Consider the following 18,588-nt stretch of genomic DNA (forward strand, 5'->3'; position numbering starts at 1 on the left):
TAATACAATTAATTATAGCTGAATTTAGTTTAACTGCTTCAGTTTCAGGGTCCTGGTATTGTTCATACTGGCTCACTGTCATGACTGATTGGGACACTTGTTGATGTTTTTAGTAACACCTTTTTTCCTACTATGACAAGTCAGAATGCTACAGTGAAAAAGGCCTGTTTGTGCACAGCTTTCATTTTGGCCTCTACCTGATTTTGCAATGTGTGCACATCTGAGAGGTGTGTTCTTAATGGAGGTGATTATCAAGGAAATGGCTTAATGGCATTAAGGAAATAAGTAATGTAATGACTTGTTTTGGAGAAGCTTTTGTGCAACAAGTAAAGTGTTTGAACAAACGTTTCATATATAGCTACTGTTAACAGTCATGCAAACTTAAGACATATTGAAATAAAATGTATTTGAATTAGCATATTTATCATATCATCATATCTGTGTAGCCTTTCATGGATAGGCACTTTTTAAAATGTACAAATCTGCTTTTGAAACTACAATAAAGGGGAAGCCGCTAAGCAGGTCTGACATAGAATATGTACTGTATGTAATTCAACCGCATGAGAGCACAGAAAGAAATAAATGTTTCATCCCTCCATCCAGTGAACAAATAAAAAACAAGTCATAACAGGTATAATGAAATGCGGTGCTGAAAAAAAGTGTACACACCTGAGCCAGAGTGACGGGCACATGGAAGACTTACAGCCTCAAAAACTTAGAAAGAAAAGCACCTTTAAAAAATGAAGACAAAGACTTCAAAAAAGCTGCTGTGAATGGATGCTTTTAATCTATGTCCAAAAGACTGTCTGTCAGCAGAAATAGTGGCAGCTATTATTGGGTTACAGTGGGTTGAAGAGGTTGGACCTGATAGGATGGTGGTGTGCACAGATTCAGTAGCCTTTTTGTAAAGCCTGCAGTCAGCAACAACTGTCAGAGAACATTTACTCATTGCAGTTTACCATAGTTTTCTAAAACCTCATAGAGATGGTGTAGATGTACAGTTCTTTTGTATACCAGCATGAAGGGTTGAAAGGGAGTGAGTGTGCTGATAAGCTAAAAAGGAAATATTGTACCAGTTCCACTTGGAAAAGGAGTGGAAGGGAAAGTAGTGATTAAGATGAAAGGAATGGAGATATGGCAGAAAAGGTGGGAGGAAGACCAGAAAGGAAGGGTGTATCACAAAGTCCAAAAGTCAGTCATAACAAACAACTTTAAAGAAAGGAACAGAAGGCAGGAAATCATCATAACAAGTCTCAGATTGGATCACACTGGATTAAATGACACTTTGTACTGGGGAGAAGGAAAAGTGACAAGTGTGGGAACTGTGGAGTTAAAGATAACATTGGACATATCATATTGCATTTTACCATGTATGAAGCAGAAAGAGAAAGGTTACATGATAAAGTCCGCGGGGTGGGATGGCAGTGGGATCTGATGGGGATACTGGGAACAGAAGGAGAGGTAGTGGGTGTAAGAGTCACCAGGAAGGCTTTACTTTCTTAATGACACAAGGTTAGTGGGTAGGGTTTAAGAAATAGGGTAAATGGCATGATGTTACTCTGGTACAGTAGGTGGCGGTATGCACCTTAAAGTTGTTTGCGATCTGCCAGTAAATCAACAGAAGAAGAAGAAGGTTAGGTTTACGGAAGAGATTTCAGTTTCCGGAAAGGATTGTTTCGCATTTTCGATAAATAATTCACCTTCCTGGTCTGAAGACTACCTTGTCAGGTAACTCATGTCCATTTAATGAAATTTCCTCATCAGATGTCAATGCTAAGACGTTTTATTTGTGTGTCATCGCCTTCTGGTGAGTCAATAAACAAACCGCAGGCACCGCGGCAGCTCGGCGTTAGCTACGAGGTAACGTTAGCAAGATGATAAACGAGCGATCCGCGTCCGGCTAACCTACAAAACTTACAGCTGCTCGTTAAATTTCAGTTCAGCTCCTTCACACGACGTGTAGCGAACCGTGTAGAGGCGGCGGATCTACGTTAAATCGTCCGTATGTTGCGGTTGTTTACATTTTGTTGTCCATGTTCCGTCTGACGCGGTGCTAACTGTTAGTGCACATCCGTCTGTTAGGCTTTGATAACTAGTTCAAACGCTTTGTTTGTGTTGTCAGCCTCAGATCTATATCATATGTCATTATCCTGTCTTACCGTATATCACGAGTATTGTCCTGCTATTGTCGACCGATAATTTAGCAGCATAAGCGCTAAATAAATGTAGCCGCTGCTTTGTTCCTCTTTTTTGTGATGGACGTCTGATCGATCAAACACAGATTGGAGGTAAATTACCAGCCATTTTAAATCAGGATTTAGATTCATGACGAGAATTAACTTTGAAGTAATAATCATTTTAAATGCTATAACTATTGATATGCATTCACCTTAAAATTAGGGCTGGGCGATATAAACAAAATCAGATAACACAATATTTTTGACCAAATATCTCAATATCGATGTTGCAACAGTATTGTAGGGATTACTTTCGGTGCTTTCACAAAATATATTTTGATAAATAATCATCAGTGATGTGGATATAATGACTAAGACAAAAATAACAACACTTATGCCATATCACGATATTTTAACCGAAATCTAGTCTCATATCACAATATTGATATAATATCAATATATTGCCCAGCCCTACTTACAGTATGAAATCACCTGACTTTATTAAAAAGTACAGTGTTTCATCATCATTGTATAGTAGCATTTACATAATATCTTTTCACTGTTATATGTGAGGCCATGCAGACTGCATGTATGTGCTGATACACCAATGTGGGAGGGAGCAGTAATCATAACAGGTAGTTATGCATTTGTTGTGACTGCTACCAATATGAAAATCAATAGTAATCTTTCAACTACAAGAGGACAGCATAGACAAAATTTTTAGATTGACATGCTTTATTTTCCCACTAGCCAAAGCAATGTTTAGTGAACCTTCATCATTCATAGAGTAGGTTTAATTATTGTAAACTTATGTGTATCATTATATCTAAAGCTGCAACAATAAGTTGATTAATCTATTATTTGATCGACAGAAAGTTACTCACCAACTATTTTTTTAATCAATTAATTGTTTAGAGTAATTTTTTTAAGAAAAAAATGTCCAAATTCTCTGATTCCAGCTTCTCAAATGCAACTATTTTCTGGTTTATTTTGTCTTTCATGGTAGCAAATTAAATCAGGACAAATGAAGACATCTATGGATGTCACCTTGGGCTTTGGGAAACATTGATCAACATTTTTCACCGTATGCAGACATATTAGAGATCAAAAGACTAATTGATTAATCGATAATTAAAATAATTGCTAGTTGCAGCCCTACATATATCCTTAGTTTATTTTTTATTTAAACAGGTAGGCCAAATAACTGCAGAGTTTCTCTCCTTATTAACAAGTTTGCACATGTTGCAAAAAACATTTGAATAACTTTAGAAGAGGTGACCTTTCAAATACTTTGTGTGTTTATTTATTTATAACTGAACTCCATTCAGAACTGTGTTTCTGGTGACATCTGTAGGCCACAGCTATTGTAAAAAAAAAGATAAATAATTCCATCATCTGAACAATAACAGTATATGAGTTTCAATAAACTTGCAGTGCAGAACGTCTCATTGATTATTTATTTATTTTGAACACATTAAAATAACAAAATGAAACATATAGGTAGCAAAACAAAGCAAAAATAACAGCAAACTTTAAGTAAACAACACAAATAATAACCATTCAATGTTCGAAAAGGGTGCAGGATGAAGTTAAGACAAATAACAGCAAACTTTAAGTAAACAACACAAATAATAACCATTCAATGTTCGAAAAGGGTGCAGGATGAAGTTAAGAACTTTTGTAGTCCTACACCCTTTTTTATTCATACTGTGCATGCTTTTAAATATAAATGAATGTTCATTACATTCAAGCCCTTGCCAAATGAGTTCACACAATGCTGATTAAGTGTATCACCGCCATGTAAATCTCTTTGTATTTCACAGTATACAGAGTTTTTAATCTGGTGTTGGGTTTGACATTCCCACACTGGCCAGATGAATGCAAACTGCACATGCTCTATGGGCAGAATGCGAGCACCAGAGACTTCTGTTGGCTAACTTCCGGTTAGCTCTCTACCTTGAATGATCATGTGGCTTTTCTAGACTTTCCAAATGTTATTGGACCAAATGGATCAAATTCTGATAGTGAATCGAGTCATTTCGCGGGGGCTGTGTGATATTCAAAATAATTCATCTAGCGTTTTACAGACACAACAGAAGTGACAGAGTTGGCTACAGCAGAGGCTATGACATAAGTGCATGTTGATCTTGTTTTTGTAATTACTCTCACTGCCAGAAGGGGGAGACAAAAGTCCCACACTGCATCTTTAACTAGCTAATAATTGATTAGCCACCAATATGTTACTTATAATATTATCCATAAAATATTTCTTTTATCTGCGTCTTCAACTCTTGACGGTATATAATAGCAATATGTTTTTCTGTTTATATGTGTTTAATTTATGTTTAGCTGTATGTAAATTACTCTGTATAAGTATATTGAGAGCTACTGACAACAGTAGTGTCCTACACAGCCATTAAAATTGATTTTGTTTCTGGTTGCTCAGGAGGACATTGAAGTATACCGTCTGAAGCAGAATACAGGGACTGTGAGTGGGTCATCAGGCAGTCTCCCTATGTCAGGCCGAAACGGGTCTGCAAGTGATGCAGACTGCCGGATCTCTGAGGACTGCCGTGTCCCAGATGTTGAGCTGATGGAGCTGGGGCCGCTGCTGGAGGAGGGAGGGGGTCGACAGGCAGCATCTAAAGGCGTCCATCCAGAGGTAGGACTGTTAAAAAAAAAAAAAAAAAAGGGCCAGGGAAATGTTGTGTCTGTGCAGTAGCTTCAGTATCTCTTGTGATGTCTTTTTAAAGGGAGCCTCGATGCTTGCTGACGAGGAAGAGGAGGATGATGAGGTGGGAGAGGTGCTGACCTTACCACTTCAGGCTCACCATGCCATGGAGAAGATGGAGGAGTTTGTACACAAAGTAAATATATCTTCTCAATTTAATAATCACTGACCTTGTAGAGGTACCCATTCAGTTTGCAGCACAAATCCAGCTTTTTATTTGCTAAACTGCCAGAAAAATGTTTTTATACTTTCTCACTGATGCAGTGACATTACGTTAATCCATTTTTCAGGTTGGTGTGTACAGGTCTGCACATGTTATCCAATCTGGCTTCACTTTCCTGCTCGCATTTTGAGCTTTAACAAGCACAGATTTCTATAATAACTAGTATTGTTACTATAAATTAAGTAGTTACTAGTTCTTTCATCAATAAATTCAGCTCTTCTCAATCTGAGAAACTTGAATGTTATCATTAAATGTGGGGTCATTAAGCATCCAAAGATGACAGAATATACAAAAGAGATCCTATGACATTTCACCACTTTGCCCGCACCCTCATGTTGAACCTGCATAAATATTGCAGCGGCCATGTTAAATGAGCTGAAACTCAACACCCTGTTCAGCTCAAAGGCATATCTAGTACAATGTGTTGCTAATCTGTGGTTTAGCAATGAGGTTAAAGGACATGCAGTTGCAGATCCAGGTGAATGGCAACAACCACAGATTAACCTGAGACAGAAGTGTAGTATGAGTGAGTCATATTTTCAGCTCTCTTCTCTGATATGTCCAAGACAATTCCTAAGTTTTCTAATATTAATGACTCTGTTAACTAGTTTACTAGTTGCTCCAAATCAGATAAGACTAGCCCCATTTGTCAGTCCGTCCCCTTGGATAGATGATTCCATTCAATGCAACAGAAGAGATAATAAAAAAAGCGTATAACGAATAGTGTAGATGAAAAAAATCAAACCTGCATGTTCAGTACCCTCACATGAAGAAGCTCTTAAGCATGCTCAATCACTTCATCAAAGATGCGAGAGTGGCCTATTTCTCTGGCCTGATCAACAATAACAAGCATAACCCTTGGTTGTTGTTTAATACTATTTACCAACTTCTGAATCCTGCTCCTTCTGGATTTCCTTCCACCTCCTCTGATGACTGTGATAAGTTTCTATATTTCTTTTTTTGACAAAGATCAATGGTCTCAGATCAAATTCCAGCCTCGGAGTTTATCATTCTGATCGAGTTACCTGGTCTGTTCTGCTGTCTGAGTTCAACCCTATTTCCATCCAAGATTTCTTGGATATAGTTTCTCACATGCGTCTATTGTCTTGCCCTGCTGATGTAATTCCAAACAAATTTCTTAAAGAGGTCCAGCCAGTCATTGCCCCCTGGCTTCTCTCTGTTGTCCATCAATCTCTCCCCTCTGGCTACATACCTGACTATTCCAAGACAGTCATTGTCTTCCCTCTACTCAAAAAATCCTCTTGAGATACCACTGATTTAGTTAACTACAGGCCCATTTCCAAACTTCCTCATTCCTCATCACAGAAACTTTATTTCTAAAATTCTTGAAGAAATTGTCGATCACTAGCTTCTCCGACTGGTTGAGGGAGACAATATCTTTGATAAGTTTCAATCAGGCTTCCGTCAAAAACATTGCACTGAAACGGCACTGCTTAAAGTAAATAACATTTTTGTGTGTGCAGATAAAGGTGAATATTCCATTTTAGCTTTACTTGACTTATCTGCTCCTTTTGACACCATTGATCATGCCGTTTTAATTGATAGACTACTGAACTGGGTTGGTATCTCTGGTACTGCACTCAAATGGTTTTCCTCATACTTGTCTGACAGACACGTCAATGTTCACATTAACAATTATGTGTCCTCCTCTGCTCCTTCCTTATGTGGGGTCCCACAAGGGTCAATCCTTGGACCTGTTCTGTTTTCATGATAGATGCTACCTCTAGGCCGTCTGTTTAACTCCTCCTGTGGTATCTCTTACCATTGCTATGCCAATGACATGCAGCTTTACTTTTTGGTTAAACCTAATAACCTCAGTAACCTAACCCCCCTTCATGACTGCCTAGCCTCTGTTACAAATTGGATGTCTCAAAACTTTCTCCATCTCAATTATGACAAAACTGAAGCCCTTGTGATTGGCCCCAATTGTTTTACCAAGGAGGTCAGTCACTATATTGGCCCCCTCACTAGCAACATCAAGACCACCTCTAAGAATCTTGGTGTCCTTTTTGACCGACATCTGAACTTTGAAACTCATATTTCTAAGCTCATTCAGTCTTGTGTCTTTCAGTTGAGAAATCTTGAAGAAATATATACTTCTAGTGCATATCTTAATCTTTTCTCACTTAGACTACTGTAACTCCCTCGTTACTCACATTATCCAATCATCTTCAGTTGGTGCAAAACGTAGCGGTATTTTGCAAATTACATACAAGACCTTGCCTGGCCTGGCCTGGCCCCTGCATATATAGCAGAATTGTTGAGCACATATTCTAGCTGTCAGCCACTCTGATCATCTGGTCAATGCCTTTTATCTGTTCCCTACTAAACTAAATGGTCACAAACATTTCTCAGTTCATTTGTTACTATTTGTGATATTTTCTAAATTTAGGGCATTGACTTTGCTGCTTGAACTTTAACCAAAAACACTGACATACTGTTTCAAACCTGTCTGTCTATATAAATCTCTATAAAGATGATCAGTATTTCACCTGCATATATTTAATCTGTATGTAAAGTCACAGTAATTGTGAATTTGGGCGTCTGTGAGTAAAAGTTATTCTTTTTTTTTTCAGGTGTGGGAGGGGCGCTGGAGGGTCATCCCTTTCCATGTGCTGCCAGAGTGGCTAAAGGACAACGATTACCTCCTGCATGGACATCGCCCCCCTATGCCCTCTTTCCGGGCCTGCTTTGGAAGCATCTTCAGAATTCACACTGAGACAGGAAACATTTGGACTCACCTGTTAGGTGAGAAGGATTATTGTTGAACATTAGCTAACATTGTTAGCAGAAGAAGCTAGTTTAATTTACATGTTGATAAATATCTTTAAACTATGTAACAGCATCATTTGAAAGTGTTTCTCTCATTGGCTATTATATGTTAAGTGGTCTGTTTCATGCAGGAGTCAGAGAGAAACTGGTGAAACAGTTTTTTCTTCCTCAGGGCTGATCTTATTCATTTGTCTGGGCACGTTAACCATGCTGCGGCCCAACATGTACTTTATGGCCCCGCTGCAAGAGAAAGTGGTGTTTGGGATGTTCTTCCTGGGAGCTGTGCTCTGCCTCAGCTTCTCCTGGCTTTTTCACACCGTCTACTGCCACTCTGAGAAAGTGTCTCGCACCTTCTCCAAGTAAGGCCTCATACTGTCAAACTACTGTCTCCTACTTTCCTAGCATTTCTTAAAGAAATCATTTGTAACTGTCAAAGTCTATGCCTATTTTAAGTAACAGCTCTCCAGGCAGGTTTTTAAATTATGTATTACATAAAATACATAATCATCAGTCAGGACAAAATGATCCATAGTCCAGCCAAAAGTTAGATGATGCTACAGTGATTTGTCATAATGAATTTTAGTTATTTTAAGAATGTATTGTTATTGCCAAATGAGGTGCTTTCTCTCTTTACCCTCCTGGCAACAATCTGTTAAAGATTCTCACCCATACAGGTTATGTGTTATGTGAAAATGTTTCTGGCTCCAACACAGAAAGAAACTCTATTATCAAGACACAAAAGATAAACTTTATATATAAGTATATACAAAAAAACACACAACCAGAAATCTCCAGTTTCCATAGCTGCTGTAATGTAAATGCTCAGAAATGCTGAAATTGTCTGTACACTGATGCAGTCCAGAGATGTGCAATATGAATGATATAGAAAAGGTAACTTAAGCAGGTCAGATCAACTGTAAACTCAGAGGGGTATCAATCAATCAACATGCACCACTGAGTTGCTTTCTGATATTATAAGTAAAGGGACCCCAAATTTTAACAAATCTACAATAGTATGAGTCAGATGAGGAGTGCCTGATCTTCTCTAAAGAAAGACAGGAAGCCATATCAATCTACTTCTTAAATAAAGAGGCTCAGGGTGATCAAACTAACAGTTTTAGTTATAATCTTGCTAAACATTAAAGCCTGCTGAGTCTCAGGTGCACAGACTGCTGCTCCTGCTCTACTTCTACAGCTAACCGACTGTAGTAGCATCAAGCTAACTCATTTATTTCACAAACTACAGCTTCAGAAACCTATAGATTTAGTTTACTGTATGTTATTGTGTCTACAAGAACAGAGAGTACAAAACTTGGATAGATTTAGGATATTACCAGCTGTCAATTTACCTGTGTAAATGTACCTGTGTTTTGTAAAACATGACAGAATTTCAGCTTTTTTGTCTTTGTGTCACGTTCTTTCCTCAGGCTTGACTACTCGGGCATCGCCCTCCTGATCATGGGCTCCTTCGTGCCCTGGCTGTACTACTCGTTCTATTGTTCCCCTCAGCCTCGACTTATCTACCTCACCATTGTATGTGTTCTCGGCATTGCCGCCATCATAGTGGCCCAGTGGGACCGGTTCTCTACACCTCGTCACAGACCAACAAGAGCAGGTGCTCACCAGTTCAGGATAATACTGTACTTTCCCCTGTAATTTTACACTGTAACGTTAGCTTTTGGTTATAATTGTAGTTTTATCACACAACTGTCACTGTTTTTCATTTTGCCTTTTCTGAGCAATGGCATTGCAGAAGAGACAGTGATAACATGCTGCTATTATTTGACTATTTGTTTGAATATCTAAGATGATTTTATATTTTTATAGAAATATAAAGAAATGTAGATGTTGACTTTTTCAAAATGACACCGAGTTCATTCTTCTCGTAGGTGTGTTTATGGGTCTGGGACTAAGCGGCATTGTTCCCACCATGCACTTCACCATCGAGGAGGGGTTTGTTAAGGCCACCACAGTCGGCCAGATGGGTTGGTTCTATCTGATGGGTGCCATGTATATCACTGGCGCTGGGCTGTATGCAGCCAGGATTCCTGAACGCTATTTCCCTGGCAAGTGTGACATCTGGGTAAGTATTTAGTATTTAGTTATATAACAGAACTTTATAGTCATGTATTTAGCTGTGAGATTTTTTTTTCACAAAATAAGAACATGTGCTTCAAGAGTTGCAGCACAAATATATTAATATTCGAAACATTAACGCACTATGTTTATCATTTACAAAATAAAGAATGAGAAGAGGGGGCAGTTTGAGCTATGATTTTAGATTTTTTTTTTTCTTTATTTGATCAAACACAGGCAAAGGATTATTCGTGTTACTTATACACATGTTTCTTTTACTCCTTCTAGTTCCACTCTCATCAGATTTTTCATGTTCTGGTCGTGGCAGCGGCATTCATCCATTTCTACGGTGTTTCCAATCTGCAGGAGTTTCGCTACGGCCTCGAGGGAGGATGCACAGATGACTCTCTACTCTGAGAGGCCTGACTGTGATTTACACATACTTTTCTTGATAGCCCCACACACTCACACACACACACACACACACCCATACACACACGTAAAATGCTGCTGGAAGTCAATATAGTCACTTATTGCTCCTTCTGTACTTCTGATTTGCTAAAATGTTCTTAGGGTTTTGGTGGTCTTTCTGCTTTGGCTCTTTTTTGCTCCAATAAAGTAGCATTAATTAGCCAATGAACTGTGGAGGGAATCTTCAACAGGCACTACTTCTTCAATAATTATGAAGCTGGAAGTGGAGTAAGATAAAAATGGGATTTAAACCAAAATCACGCATCCCTGTAACTGATGGTCACTTCTTAGATGCTAGTACCCCAACATCTCCATAGTCTTTTACCATTGCACAAAGGGTGCAGAGAGTATTATTTGTGCTGTAGCAGAGGGCACATACTGTAAACTATTTCTTTTCTCCCGCTCAGTGTCCATGCAGGTTAGAGGATGAATGTTACTGACCAACAGGAGTAGGTGTAGAGCAGTCCAGGACCGTTTAGGTACTCGAGGGCCTACACATGTATGAAGAGGATGAAAGTATACACATGTAGTGTGTAAGGATGTCACCATGTTTTTGGTTTTTTTATTGTGCTGACACTGATTGTGCAGCTGTCCGTTAAAACATTGAGAACCACCACAAACCCACCCACTCTGCAATAAAACATGAGCTATACTCTGAAAGCCCAGGAAATACCTTTAAAATCCCACTGAAACAAAATAAAATAGTCATGAAAGGAATGTGTAGTTTAAACCCCATAAATATGATCTACTGAGTAACACAGGGGTTAATTTTAATCAGATGTTTACCTGCGTGGTGTTTGAATCAAGATGAATCAATGGACTGGATACTTTAACTGAATTTCTCAGTTTATTTGAATTCTGAAATCTGTAGAAGTGACTTTGCATTTGATGCATTATTATTTTATTTGACAAAAGTCCAAAACAAATGATTTTCAAGCTGTTGAACAGAAACGCTGTAAAGGTTTGTAGCAGATGTGTACAAATAAATGAGCTCCGTTGAGGTTAGACTAAGATGCTTAAAGTGAAAAGAACTCCCCTGCCGTCATTTTTCAGTCCGACAGTACATCTTCGATCCATTTCTAGAGTAATAGTTCCTGGGCTACGCACAATGTACAGATCTAGATAGGTCAAATTGTGTTTTTGTCAGCTAGAGATATTTCGTTTGTGCTAGATTTCAGATGCAATCAGAGGTGTAAATATCAAATGCACCTTAGTGTATACTATTAAATTCAAAACTTTAAATCGCCGTAACGGGGTTTAAAATGTGTTACGTATGATTGATATAAACTTTTAGTATTCCTGTGCCTTAGGCCAACGGAAATGTTTTTAAATAAAAGGGCCTATCTTAACAGTCAAGGGAGCTTCAAGGATTTCCAGATGTTGACTTTTGTTGTTTTTCCTTGCCATATATACAATCGAATCATTATTGAACTTACAACTCCATTGATAGGTTGTATCAACTGCTGTTTAAGACTCCTTTTTCTAGATCAACTTATTCGAGCTTTATTACAAAGACTAAAACAATGTGTATTCTTGACTTTGTGTAATGTCCTGTGTAGAAAGTGATAAATCATACATTTCACTGAAATGTAAACATAAATATTTATTAATGGTAATCTTGGAAAATTATTGTAATAAATTTTTTTCCACATGTACAAACATGGCGTCCCATCGCTTGTGTGTCTACAGTGAGTATTTGAAAGTTGGGCTAATACAAGCAGCTGGTAAGAGTGAGACACACCAAACACAAGACCCTGACAGTGACCATGAATCTTCTGAATCTTCAAAACTGTTAAAATGAATTGTAGAGATTAACGGTAACCATGTTTTCAACACATAAACCTTGACTAAAGAACACTTTTCTCTCATCTTAGATTAGCCGCTGGTTGGAGATACCGTTTGGCACTGAGAATGTGAACAGTGGTTGAGATTTGTGTTCACAGCTGTAATAATGTCCATCATTAGAAAATACTCCGTGTTCTTTTGCTGAAATAAACCTATACCTACTTTATGAATATAAATCACACATCATTTGAAATCACTCAGATATAAGATGCGAGGGATAATGCGCCTCCCTCTGACTTTACAATCATTTAACATTTTTCAATTTTAATAGGACATTTTTGGACATTTTATCAATGTCTTGATGTAGATCTGCATCAAAATTAACAGACAAGACTGGATGTTTTCAGTCTTAAGTCCTATAAATATTAGGATCTATATACAATATTGAATTGTGCAAAATATCAAGTGAAACAGACTCATGATGATGTGATGATCTATGCTTACTGTGAGTGTGATGTTAAAATATTCCAAACCCAATTTGTCTAATTATTTCCTCTGTTTTTTTGCTGTTTGCATTATGCATTAAGACTAAATAACTCTTATTGGTGGAAGGTCTGCTGTATCCAATCAAATCCAATTAATGACAAGGAAACGTAACATTTGTTCAGTGTGCTTACTTCTACAGTGATGCTGCCATAATGAACATTTACTGTGTTCATTTTGTTTTCCACTTTTCCTGTATGTTGCATTTGAGGTCACATTGTCCATTTATGTCAAGTACTATTCTACTATTTCATGAAGTGGATACTTAGCCCCAGTGGTAGAAAGTAACAAAGGATTATAATATTTTATTCTACTTTATACTATTGTTTTATTACTCCACCATATTTCAAAGGGAAATATTGTCCTTTTGATGTATTTTTTTTCAGTATTTGACAGCTATATTTACTGGTTATTTTGCAGATTAAGATTTTACATACAAAACCTACGATGAGTTTATAAACAGTAATTTAACATTAGCTTCATCATGACCACCTACAGTTATATTCAGGCTAATTAACACACAGTCATAGTTGTACGTTAAAATAAGACCATTAAAATGCTGCTTACAGAATTATGCATCAGTAATGATAATATAATATAACAACTCTCCATGTTGAGAATTACACCTCTGTTGCAGTATATTTTGCTGATAATTACTTCTGTACTTTCAATGTTAAATGTATGACTTTATTTGTAATTGACTGTTTTCAATCATTTTACTTTTAAGTAAGAGTTAATGTTTCTGCCACCACGGCTTTAACCAATTTTATCCTCACAAACCACCCTCAAAAAGTCATAAAGTGACAACTTTGGTGTCGTCAAAATTCACAATTTATGATAAAACTCATAACTCTTACAGTAAGTGAAAGGGAGAACAAATTATCCTATTATAATTTGCCTCTGAGTGCACAATCAGCATCAGTCTTTAATAAAATGATGGCAAACACTCAGTATATACTGTATAGTAACTATGAAACTTTAATTAAAACATGGGAAAGAGATCTGAACCCACATAAGCAGATAAATGGGAAAATGTGGTGGCAGACATCGGGTGTTCAGTTAGAGACGCTGTGGGCAGATTTACACACCACAAAATCATCCACAGGTTTTATTATACAGCAGTTAAACTTCGAAAAATGGGACTCATGGATGATCATTATTGTTGGAAGTGTAAAAATGAAACAAGTACTTTTCTCCATTTAAATGTTCTTTTGTTTCTTCTTTTTGGAAACAAGTAATAAAATGCATTGGAGAGTGGTTGTGTGGGCTATTGCCAGAATCTCCCCGGGCAGGAGACTGGTCTCTCTCCCACCACCAGGTATATCCAAACAAACATCTGGACTTATACTGGCAAGCTTTACTGCCACTTCAAGGATTGTTCTCTGCCATTGGCAGAGCCAGACAAAACCAGAGTTTGTTGAATGTTTAAAATTGATGACAGATTCAAAATTGCCTCTTTTGAATCTCTAATAAAAAAGAACTAATAATTACTAAAGGACTTTTTATGAAGTTTGGTCTAAGTTTATGATGTATATAGAGGAAGAAACCTGACGGGAAGTCAATATTCCTGCAATGTGTTTTTCTGTTGTTGTTGTTGGGGTTTTTTTAAGGAAAATGTGCTCCCCCATATATATATATATGGTGCCCCCTTATTTTTATTTTTCATTTGTCTCCACAGTTTACTGTTGTTTTTTTTTTTTACTGTACTTGTAACTAATTCTGTCCAGATTTATTTTGTTTTGTTTTCATCTGTTTATTCTGTTATTTATTTTTCGTTGATTTACTGTTACAAGTGGTTTAGTGTTTCATTATGTTTTGTATGAAAAAAAACTCATAACTGTTGTTATTTCAAATAGAATAGTTTAAATGATTTTGGAGATGACTAATGCACTACAGTGCATTTCTGCCCTCTAGTCAATATATTGTAGAATTAGTGGAAAAATTGATTCAGTGTCTGTTTCATCCAATAATTCCTATTGATCCTGTTTAATGCGGAACCAAATCATCGCCGTGTGTTTCTGACCGAGAGTATTTAGTGGGTGGTAAACTTCAAGACCAGCTAGTATGCTAGCCTAGTTTTAGTTAACCTGTCTGTTTTTACGAATTAATTGTCGTATTCAACCTTGTTTACACCCACAACATTTAGGTAGGTCTTATTTTATTTTACTCAAACATGTATAACCAATGTTGACGGTGTGTTTTTTAGTTTTTTGTCTCGTCATAGTCGGTTGAATTCAGTATTAGCATCAGTGTTAGCATAGGCGTTAGCTGTGGCCACAATTACAGTGACAGTAGATGCTATGACGTGAGCTTTTATTACTATGCGTTTATTCTGTTTAGCTTTTTGTATATATATGTCAGAGTGTGATTCGGCGTAAAACGGGCTTAATATAACTTGTATTAACGACGCCTAAGTCAGCTTCCGATTCAGGGTTAATTAAGGGGAAACTTAAGTGAAACAAATAATGATATTTAGCGGCTGATTCTCCGTTTTTGCACCACGTACACTTGTGAAAAAGCGTTATACATTATAGCAAAAAGCCTTAACGCTGTTTAAACCCACTGTCAGATTTGTACAACCTTTATTTTGCTTATGAAAACAGAAAAAGCGATTTCACTGATATGTGTCCACCCAGACCACATTAGATCAGGTCCATATCAAAAACCACTGTACTTACTCGTCAAATCTTAATAATAATAATCTAGTCCAGATTTGACATGTCTAAGTAAGTGGTTTGTGATCTGCTCCTACTGTATTTGCATAGGATGGGTCAAATGCAGAGGATCAATGTGCCTCTGTCTTTCTTTCTTTGCAACAACACAGCTTGTTAATTTTTCAGAATCTGTTTGGCCCTTATGGTCAGTTCCTGTCCTTTGGTTTAGTCTGGTTGTGCTGGTTGAGCGATACCGTGATCAGACCTTTTCTGTGCATGTTTGTCAGGGCTCGAGATGGACAACGACCAACAGTGCAAAGACAGCTCAGACCGGTCTGACCTGCTCTCTGAGGATGGCAAGAACAGCAAGTCTGTTGTGTGCCAACGCTGTGGGTCCAAGGTGTTGTGCCCGGGGATGGCTGTGTTTGCAGAGAAAGAGGTAAAGATGAGTGACATTAGGTACTGGGCTCATATCAGTGGCTTGAAAGCTTGAATGTGTTGTCCACAGATCATATCAATCTAATCTATCATGGTGTTTATACAGCACCATTTCACACAAAAGGAGTTCAGTGTGGTTTACAGGATTATAAGACAAAAAGGCACATACACACACACACTTACATACATACATGTGCATACACATACATCTTCAGTATATATACAAGAACAACAGTGCTAAGGCACCAGTAAACATACTGTAGGAGAATGCTAAACCGAATAAAAAGGTCTTTAGGTTCCTTTTTAAATGAGGCTGTTTGATGATTTTGGTGCATGAATGCTAAATGAAATCTCACTGCTGCCTTTTAAAATGCTGTAGGAACATGACTGTGACTGGTGCCTTGTTAGTTAAGCTTTATTTTGGGTGCTGTGGCTAAGAAGGCAGAGCGGGTTGTCCACTAACCGCAGTGTTGGTGATTCAATCCCTGGTTCTTCCTGTCCATGTGTCCTTCAGCAAGACACTGAACTCCAAGTTGCTCTGCTGTCATCGCTATGTGAACGAATGTGTGTGAGTGGGTGTATGAGAGGCAAAAATAGTAAAGCGATTCGTCCCTTAAGGCACTATATAAGTTCAGTCCATTTACCATGTTTATTCAGGAACAATATCTTTTTCCATAAGAGTCCTCAGAAGAAATGACATATACACAACATCACAATAAAAAACAATTCACACAAAGCAGTCACACATATTAAAAAATGGCCTATGTCCAGTAAACTTGTGGCCTGAGGGATCTACTATGTTTATAAAATAGGAACATGTCTGATATGTATAGTGGTGCAAGGCCATTAAGAGCTTAAAAAACTATGAGAAGGATCTTAAATTGTATTCTTAAAACAACTAGCAGCCATTGGAGTTTTCTGAGGACCACAGTGATGTGGTCATAATTTTTTGATCCAGCTAGGTTGAACTGTATGCAAAGAACAACATCCCATTTAGACTTAGATTCATCGCAGCCTTTCCAGGTACACACTGAATCCAAAACTGTTATGCACTACTGATTTTGAGATGTGTTTTTTCTGTTGTTTTCTCCCATCAGCTGGTCCTGCCGTCCATGCGGAAAAAGAGCAGCCTCAGCACCACAGAGGGCTCAGCGGATGGGGACACTCTGACCGCCCACTGGTTAGTGGACGACATGTACACTTTTGAGAATGTGGGCTTCACTAAGGACGTGGGGAGAATCAAGTATCTCATCTGTGCAGATTGTGAGATCGGACCAATCGGCTGGCACTGTTTGGATGACAAGAAAAGTTTCTATGTCGCTTTGGAAAGGGTGAATCATGCATAGTGTAAATGCATAATGAAGCCAAGCAGAACTTTTAAAAAAAAATGTGTTGGCAGGCTTTTCATGGATTTACCCCCAGAGTTGACCCAACATAACCAATCTCACACACACACACACATTCGATACATGTACACACAAATCTGGGTGTTATGTGTACATTGGTGATGATAACAGGACTATGTCACTACCTTTCGTCTTCATCACACTGACGACAGTATGATCATTCTGTTCTAATAATAAAAATGTTTTTGGGAAGCTGATGTTGAATGTCGCCCTGCAGCTGTTTCCTGGGTAATACAATGTAGGTTCCTTTGTCTCAGTGTCTATTAACCCACAAAATTCATCAGTCCCTGTCAAATTAATGAGATGAAGAGGTCTGTATTGTGTGTGAAGTTAGCGCTAAATAATTTATGAAATAGTTGAGTGCTGAAACATTCAGTAGATTCATTTACTGGTCAACACTTTTGATATCAAGCCAAAATACCAGACTTTCATTAGTTCTAGCTCTTCAAATAATGAGAGTTTGCAGCTTTTCTTTGTTTCGTTTCACTGTAAATTGAATACTTTTGGATTTTGGGCTGTTTGTTTAACAAAACAAGCAATTGAAAAATGACACATGGGGCTCTAGGAACTTGTAATGGGCATTTTTCAGTGTTTTTTAAGTAAATTGATTATTTAAAGACAATTCTTGGTGAGTCATTCAATGCTAGAAATAATAATTTGTTGAAGCTCTTAAAAAGTTAACCCACTGTTGAGAAGAATCAGGTCCCATCTGTGTAGGTGAGCCATAATGATAAAGGGAGTGTATTATGTTGTAATTTACAATGAGCATCACAGCCTGACATTCTGCTTGCTTCATTTCTTTTTGCCGAAAGGGCAAAAAAAGTTATTTAAAGGATGGAACTAAACTACTTTGTTAAACATTTTCAATATTCAAACATATGCATAGTCTCACAACTCACCAAGTACGCAAGTGTGCGATTGCAAATAACTTAAAATGAGTCAGTGACTCAAAGCTCCAGTAAATGAACGTACACTGATGGTTGTCAGGACCTGTGGTGGTCTTAAACCTCTGCCTGCTAGGTAATCCATACATAATGTTAACTGGATACATTTATTACCAGATTAGTACTCGCTGAAAATGTGCTGCTGTCTGCAGTTTGAACAGAGCACAATAATAAAGATATGAAATGTCTGTTACTGAAAAGTCAACAGTAAAACAATTAAAGAGCAGATTAAAAGGGTTGCCTCACCCAAATAACCTGTTGTGGTTTTTAGGCATATAGATTTATTTATTTTTGCTCCTAAAGGTGTAAAGTTGCTTTTTAAAAGTCTCATCAGCCACATCTCTCTC

At 37.7% G+C, this 18,588-nt stretch overlaps 2 protein-coding genes across 2 annotated transcripts; both read left to right on the forward strand.

The window, feature by feature from the left end:
• Window positions 1-1,615: 1,615 nt before the first annotated feature.
• On the forward strand, window positions 1,616-12,130 carry adipor1a (adiponectin receptor 1a). Its single transcript, XM_067587661.1, has 8 exons — window positions 1,616-1,728; window positions 4,624-4,839; window positions 4,931-5,044; window positions 7,729-7,900; window positions 8,097-8,283; window positions 9,352-9,539; window positions 9,814-10,007; window positions 10,289-12,130. Exons 2-8 carry the CDS (start codon window positions 4,693-4,695, stop codon window positions 10,415-10,417), a joined length of 1,131 nt encoding a protein of 376 aa, XP_067443762.1. The 5' UTR covers window positions 1,616-1,728; window positions 4,624-4,692; the 3' UTR covers window positions 10,418-12,130.
• Window positions 12,131-14,805: 2,675 nt separating this feature from the next.
• rabif (RAB interacting factor) lies at window positions 14,806-17,494 on the forward strand. The gene is made up of 3 exons (XM_067587662.1): window positions 14,806-14,945; window positions 15,741-15,892; window positions 16,989-17,494. The coding sequence occupies exons 2-3, from the start codon at window positions 15,749-15,751 to the stop codon at window positions 17,235-17,237; spliced, it is 393 nt and encodes a 130-aa protein (XP_067443763.1). The 5' UTR covers window positions 14,806-14,945; window positions 15,741-15,748; the 3' UTR covers window positions 17,238-17,494.
• The last annotated feature ends 1,094 nt before the right edge of the window (window positions 17,495-18,588 follow it).

Source organism: Thunnus thynnus, chromosome 4, assembly GCF_963924715.1.
Source record: "Thunnus thynnus chromosome 4, fThuThy2.1, whole genome shotgun sequence".
NCBI classification, from domain to species: domain Eukaryota; kingdom Metazoa; phylum Chordata; class Actinopteri; order Scombriformes; family Scombridae; genus Thunnus; species Thunnus thynnus.